At 36.5% G+C, this 6,262-nt stretch overlaps 3 protein-coding genes across 4 annotated transcripts in view; 2 read left to right on the plus strand and 1 right to left on the minus strand.

The window, feature by feature from the left end:
- Positions 1-62: 62 nt before the first annotated feature.
- The window catches only part of LOC117389874 (cytochrome c oxidase subunit 4 isoform 1, mitochondrial), a 223,807-nt gene continuing 217,607 nt past the window's right edge, over positions 63-6,262 (minus strand). The window contains exons 1-5 of one of the 2 annotated variants that reach the window (XM_033987607.2): positions 2,041-2,094; positions 1,388-1,464; positions 1,072-1,236; positions 462-593; positions 63-365 (exon numbers count right to left, since the gene is read on the minus strand). In XM_033987607.2, coding sequence (XP_033843498.1) covers positions 229-365; positions 462-593; positions 1,072-1,236; positions 1,388-1,463 — 510 coding nt within the window. In that variant the 5' untranslated portion in view covers position 1,464; positions 2,041-2,094 and the 3' untranslated portion in view covers positions 63-228. Of the gene's footprint in view, positions 366-461; positions 594-1,071; positions 1,237-1,387; positions 1,465-2,040; positions 2,095-6,262 lie in introns of those variants that run through there. The other variant, XM_055232499.1, reaches the window with a different exon arrangement.
- Positions 2,100-4,405, plus strand: emc8 (ER membrane protein complex subunit 8). Its single transcript, XM_033986139.2, has 5 exons — positions 2,100-2,651; positions 2,880-2,956; positions 3,145-3,214; positions 3,333-3,427; positions 3,592-4,405. The coding sequence occupies exons 1-5, from the start codon at positions 2,439-2,441 to the stop codon at positions 3,749-3,751; spliced, it is 615 nt and encodes a 204-aa protein (XP_033842030.1). The 5' UTR covers positions 2,100-2,438; the 3' UTR covers positions 3,752-4,405.
- On the plus strand, positions 4,739-5,818 carry gins2 (GINS complex subunit 2). The gene is made up of 5 exons (XM_033982863.2): positions 4,739-4,854; positions 4,953-5,067; positions 5,133-5,232; positions 5,349-5,475; positions 5,593-5,818. Exons 1-5 carry the CDS (start codon positions 4,765-4,767, stop codon positions 5,719-5,721), a joined length of 561 nt encoding a protein of 186 aa, XP_033838754.1. The 5' UTR covers positions 4,739-4,764; the 3' UTR covers positions 5,722-5,818.

A 6,262-nucleotide genomic window follows, 5' to 3' on the forward strand; every position in this document is an offset into this window, starting at 1 on the left:
AGATGTTTAAGTAATGCATCCAACAGCTCAAAATAAATAAATAAATAAAAAAGAGGCATGGCTTTGAACTTTTGTTTTATTTGTCAATATTATACAGTGACCTTAAGAGGAAGAGGTCTTCCAAAATGTAAAACTGAGGTAATTTGAACAAATGATAAATACAGAAGTAAAAGTATTCCTGACTATCTTGTATGGTATTCAAGTAGGTAGAATGGTCCTCTTGGTCATTTACTTTTTCCACTGCTTATTTTCATAGTCCCACTTGGCTGAAAAGCCCTCCACTGGGTTGATTCTCATATCCAACATCCGCTGCAACTCTTTTGCTTTATGTTCATCATCAAATGTGGGTGGGACTGGTCCATAAACTATGGAGAAGAAAAACATTAACAATTAATATCCATATACAAACCAAATATATCTATACACACAAAAACAACAATTAGTCTTATAATATTTTTCACCATATTTTCTCTGCCACAGGACAACCAGGCCAGTGAAACCGATAAAAAACAGCACTCCTCCGAACACAGACTTCCATTCAGCTGAGCCTTGGTTCATCTCAGCAAAACTCTGCTTGAAGCTGATCCGGTACACTGAACAGAAGAAACCATTATACATAAAATTTCACCTCATCTATTGTTGAAGTAACAGCCTAATATGGTATAAGATATAATTTTATAGAATCAACTATAGGCTGACTTGGCTTCAAAGATGATGTCTGGTCAGGTGACATCAGGCTCCATTTATAACATTTACTGCATGTTTGCCACCTTAGCCACAACCCACAATATAAAAGGTATTTATAACAATGTGAACTCCCAAGAGTGTAATCAATTTTGCTGTGCCTCCAGTATAACAAACGTGATAACATTCTTATAGTACAGGCTACAGACTCGTATAAGATCATCACTAACATGAAAAACAGTATTTTGATGTAATAGGGACGGTTAGTATTTGTGTCATAATTCCAGTGGTGATCAGTGGTTGTCAGCCATTGGTTTGTCTGGATTTAAAAAATCTATAATATCTAATATATAATATAATATATCTAATATATACTCTGTCTCTTACATGCAATTTTCTCTTCATTGGACAGGGATATCCAGGAGCCCTTCTCCTTCTCTTTGAGAGATATCTGCTCAGGACTTAATGTCTGCACATAGTTGATATCTGGAAGAGGATTCTCACGCCTGTCAAAGTAGACAGGGAGTGCATAGTCCTCTACCTTGGCAACACCTGTATGAAAGAACAAAAGAGGACTTCAGTGTGGGGTCACAGCTGCATAAAACAGCTAAAGTGCTAGCATGCAATATAGATTTATGAGGTTAAAATCATACAGTTAGTTCACACAAAAACTATATGAGTGCCTTTGTGTTTGTACTCTTACCATGCCCCCCACGTAGACAGACAGAGGTTGAAATAGCACGTTTGCTGACGAGGCTAAGAGCTCTGGATGCCAGCATTCTGAGAATAAAAACAGACATCACAATGATGAAAAATCCTTGAGAAAACAATACATTTCCAAATGTATGCACCCATAAACATTGCTACAACACCATGGGAAAATATTATTATTTTAAATTGCTTTAAACATATTTTTAGAAGCTTTTTGTTCGGAATTTGTGTCTTGTAGCATACCGGTAACTTAGCAAAATATCATTGAGATAAGCTAAGCTAATGCTAGTTGGATGCCAACACAAGGTCATGTGTGCGGCAAAGATGTTCCCTCCATTAATAAAGAACCAGAAATACTTATATGTGATACAATGACTGTTTAACCTTATACATTAGACAGACAAAAACACCAACTGTATCTTTAGAGACGATTTAATGTTAAAATGTCAGCAACCATTTGCTAACAGTAGCATACAAGTTAGCATTTCAGAACAACTGCGGGCATTTACAAAGTCATCTGTATTCAATGGATTTCGATGTAATGTTGTTGTTGTTGAATACATATTATACCGCCAGTTAACTGTGTCCGAACTGTTAAATACGATACATTAGCCAACAGAGAAGTTTAAGTAAAATGCGACCTACTTTATCGTGTCCGCCCGTCGCTCCTGAGTCTTAAAGGAACTCGGTGAAATAACGGAAGAGACGAGGTCGGGAGTTTTACGTCACTGTGTGTCGCTTTACGGCACACCGGTTAAACAAGTGGAAGGAGGATTTGAGATTAGCTCGTATGGCTCGATTAATTCATATTCACTAATTAATTTCGTTAAACTGGGTGTTTTATGTCCAGTCCGCGTGTGTATGTGTCTGTTGTTAAAAGCGATGTTCGACGGGTTAGTTTAAGGGTTAGCATGAGTTGAAAGCTACTTTTGTGCACTTCACATGGGTTGTTAGCTAATGCTAGCAGAGTGTGGCTTTACAGCGCGTAACATCAGCTAGTGTTTTTTGGATATTTATTCATTCTGTCATTGTCATCTGTAAACATGCCTATTCAGCTGACGAGTCAGGCTTACTGTAAAATGCTTTTACATGCTGCCAAGTATCCTCACTGCGCCGTGAATGGGCTACTAGTCTCTGAAAAGCCGAAAGACAAAAAGAAAGATAGTCAGAGTCACACAGCTCTGTGCGTGGACTGTGTTCCACTATTCCACGGCACTCTGGCTTTGGCACCAATGCTTGAAGTGGCTTTGACACTGGTAAGTGCATTTCTACACAACATGCACAGACACGCATTTTTATTGAGACTAAATGGCTTTATTTATGGAGATGCATTATTTATGCGATACGTATGCATACAGTATAGTTGAAATGCACAGAATGTAGAGTAAACAATTTATGCTTCACTTCACAACACATAAAAAAAAAAATAACATCAGACTATATTTTAATTACTGTACTGTGTTTTTTTTTTTTTTTTTTTACAGATTGACACTTGGTGCAAAGAGAATAACTATGTTATCTCTGGATATTATCAAGCAAATCAACGCTCCAAGGATTCAAGGTACATTTTTGTTGTCTAAACAGCAGTCTGAATACTGCTGCAAAAAATACCAGCACAATTTCCAAGTGCATAAGGTCAAAATCTCTTGATTTCCAATACAATTTAACAGAAATTAAATATTTTGTCTGAACTATGCATTTTTTTTAACTTTTTAATCATCAATATTGTGGCTCTTCTTATCATTGCAGACTTAATCAAGTTGCTGAAAAAGTAGCTTCCAGGATTTCTGACAACTTTAGTGAAGCTGCAATTGTTATGGTATGTGGGCATATAGCGCTCTATTATTCTTTTGAGCTTCTAACACAGGTTTATGCAAATCTTAATTTCCATTCTCCTAAAAGTGGCACTAATTTTTGTATGCTTTTCCTTATTCCAGGTGGATAACAGTAGATTAACAGTTAGTTGCTTTGAGCCTATTGTTATTATCTATGATCATCATGAAAACAAATGGAAAAGCAGAGATGTTACTGTGTAAGTTTTCTGGTTCTCTCAGACTTTGAGAGAAGTGTACTTACTATTGAATAGTCTACATTTATTTCAACTAACATTATTTAAATAACATATCATACAAACCACCAGACTATACATGCACAATTATCTATTGTTTGCCCCTAACATTATATTTTACTTTTCAGTGACTCATTTGAAGACTGGCATGAAGCACAGAAGATTACATCAGCTCTTCTGGAGAGCCGTTGCTATGAAAATCTTATAGACTTTGATAATCACTTGGATGATCTGCGAAATGACTGGACCAATCCTGTGATCAACAAGTCTGTCTTGGATCTCTGCTAACCTGTGCTTCGTTATGCCAGCTTTCTCGATAATCTTAGATCAAGATTTATTGGTGCCATTTTAGCATGCACACTTTGTATGAGGGAAAGAAGTGCAAAAAGCTTGGGCCAGTCTTTGTTTTATCAAGGGGGTCTCCTGTTGATACTTGAGGAAAAATGAGCCAAACCTCAATGGGCAAGCACAAGAGTGTACTATTGGCACATTCTGAGGCTAATATTTAGACTAGAGTAAGGTTTTTAATGCAAATGTTTGTGACAATTTGTAGTTATGTGCCTAAAATTAGATTTTAAATAATAAAAACAAAATTACCTTTATTAATATATTCATTATGTTTAAAAACTGTAATGGTGAGTTTTGCTTCCAAGGTTGCGCCTGTTGTAGGCATTGGCATGGAATTAATGTGTGGACTTTTATGTATGTGCAAATTAAATAGGATTTCTTAATTATTTTTAACAAGTTTATTAGTAAATTGCAGGGAATGCCATTTGAAAAGAGTACATTTTATTTCTTTAAACAATTTTTACTGAACCATGGGGGGGAGGCATCAGTAATGTCGCAGATACACACAATTGGAACATTTTTATTTTCATGTTTGATGTGCTGCTTGGTTTGAGCTGTGATTCCTTCATGAATAAACTTTCATATTTTGAGAAACGTTGGCTAAATAATTCCGTATATTAATCAATATACGATTTAAAAAAAAACAAAAAACGCCCTCATGAGTATTTTTCATTAGTTGGTAAATATCGAAACAGTGGATTGTAGAGTCCATAATTGTAAACACAAATGCTTTTTCCTCACTCATTGACACATTTTTTACACTACATATTGCAGTCACTCGTGTAGATCCTATATTTACATTATGTGATAGTCATGGAGCGCACCTTCACCTCTCGCGAGAACACGCATGAGATCTGCGTCCGCTCTTGGTTTCCCGGATGTGAAGCACGCGGGAAACTGTTGTGTTTGTACATGAAGGACAGAGTTGAGATTTCTTATAAATTCATATTATTATGGATCCTTCTGAGGTAGAGTTTATTGCGGAGAAGGAAGTGGTTCAGATAATACCGAATTTCAGTCTAGACAAGATATATTTAATCGGGGTAAGTCAATCTTGTGCGGTTTAGAGTGTTCAGTTGGATCGATACGCATTTAATGATCAATACTGATGTTTGTATTGTGTTTCCATGTCATGTTTCAGGGAGATCTCGGTCCCTTTAACCCTGGGCTCCCTGTCAGTGTCCCTGTGTGGTTAGCTCTTAATCTAAAACAGCGTCAGAAATGCAGCATTGTGCCCCCTGTGTGGATGGATATTGGTAAGTTAGATCAAGTTTTTTACCATCATGTTTCCATTATAGCTAACGTAGTATTTCTTCTGCAGACAAACTGGAGGAAATGCGTGAACTTGAACGAAAAGAAGATGCATTTACACCTGTCCCGAGCCCATACTACATGGAGCTGACAAAACTGCTGCTAAATCAGTAAGATATTCTCCATCTGCGAAAGTACAGCCAGCATTAATCATCTGTGTTAAACTGTATTAGGCACTGATATCTTTAATAAGTTAAGAATTGTGTGTGTGTGTTTCTCTTTTAAGTGCATCAGACAACATTCCAAAGGCAGATGAAATTCGCACTTTAGTAAAGGATATCTGGGACACGCGCATTGCCAAACTGCGCCTCTCTGCAGACAGCTTCATCAATCAGCAGGAGGCTCATGCCAAGGTATGAAAATCACATTTGCCCATTTCATTTGGCAGCTTGTGTTAATAAGTAGAGATATTCAATGAAAGATAATAATATAATAATTATGTGTTTTTATATTTTATTTATTTGTTGTAGCTTGACAACCTGACCTTAATGGAAATCAATACCATCCGAGCATTTCTTCTGGACTCTTTGAACTGCATGTATAAGCTACGCTCCAATCTTCAGCCTGGCTCCACTAAAGGACAGTTCAGTGACTATTGATAGTTATGTGCTTCTTTTAATATAAAGTGTGTGAAAATGTATTTTTTTCTGTTTGTATATATCTATATGTATTATATAAAAGTTTAACAACTCTTGACTCTTAGTTTTATAAATTGAATCAATGCCTTTGCCATCGTTGCACAACAAAATACATAGTACTATTTCACTGTTGGTCACATGTTTAGACCTAGAATAAGTTAGAAATAAAATTATAGTCAATATAAATATATTGCACTCGGCATAATAAACACAGTTAAAAGCGTTTAAGCCTGAAGGACCTTTTAGTTACTCTCTGGCGCCCCCCAGTGCTCACATTGAGCAGGCTGCATGACTTGATGAATCGTAAATTGTACCTTCAGTCCTCTTAAGCCATATTGACCAATAAATGTGAATAACATAGGGCAGTTGTGGGTTTATAATATCCTGAGCAGACTTGACTCTTTTGAGACACCGTTGCTGAATAAACATTTGACAAGATGTTTTCTATGAGTCACCTGTAAGTCAAGGACAAAAGCAGTGATTGGAGAAAATTTGCATTCCT

Source organism: Periophthalmus magnuspinnatus, chromosome 3 (genome assembly GCF_009829125.3).
Source record: "Periophthalmus magnuspinnatus isolate fPerMag1 chromosome 3, fPerMag1.2.pri, whole genome shotgun sequence".
Taxonomy (NCBI): domain Eukaryota; kingdom Metazoa; phylum Chordata; class Actinopteri; order Gobiiformes; family Gobiidae; genus Periophthalmus; species Periophthalmus magnuspinnatus.

Excerpts from the sequence above, each read along its gene's own strand:
- emc8 (XM_033986139.2), top strand. The coding sequence starts at position 2,439 with ATGCCTATTCAGCTGACGAGTCAGGCTTACTGTAAAATGCTTTTACAT. Across the intron at positions 2,957-3,144 it reads CAACGCTCCAAGGATTCAAG|ACTTAATCAAGTTGCTGAAA; the intron begins GTACATTTTTGT and ends TTATCATTGCAG. Across the intron at positions 3,215-3,332 it reads GTGAAGCTGCAATTGTTATG|GTGGATAACAGTAGATTAAC; the intron begins GTATGTGGGCAT and ends TCCTTATTCCAG.
- gins2 (XM_033982863.2), top strand. The coding sequence starts at position 4,765 with ATGGATCCTTCTGAGGTAGAGTTTATTGCGGAGAAGGAAGTGGTTCAG. Across the intron at positions 4,855-4,952 it reads ACAAGATATATTTAATCGGG|GGAGATCTCGGTCCCTTTAA; the intron begins GTAAGTCAATCT and ends GTCATGTTTCAG. Across the intron at positions 5,233-5,348 it reads ACAAAACTGCTGCTAAATCA|TGCATCAGACAACATTCCAA; the intron begins GTAAGATATTCT and ends TTCTCTTTTAAG.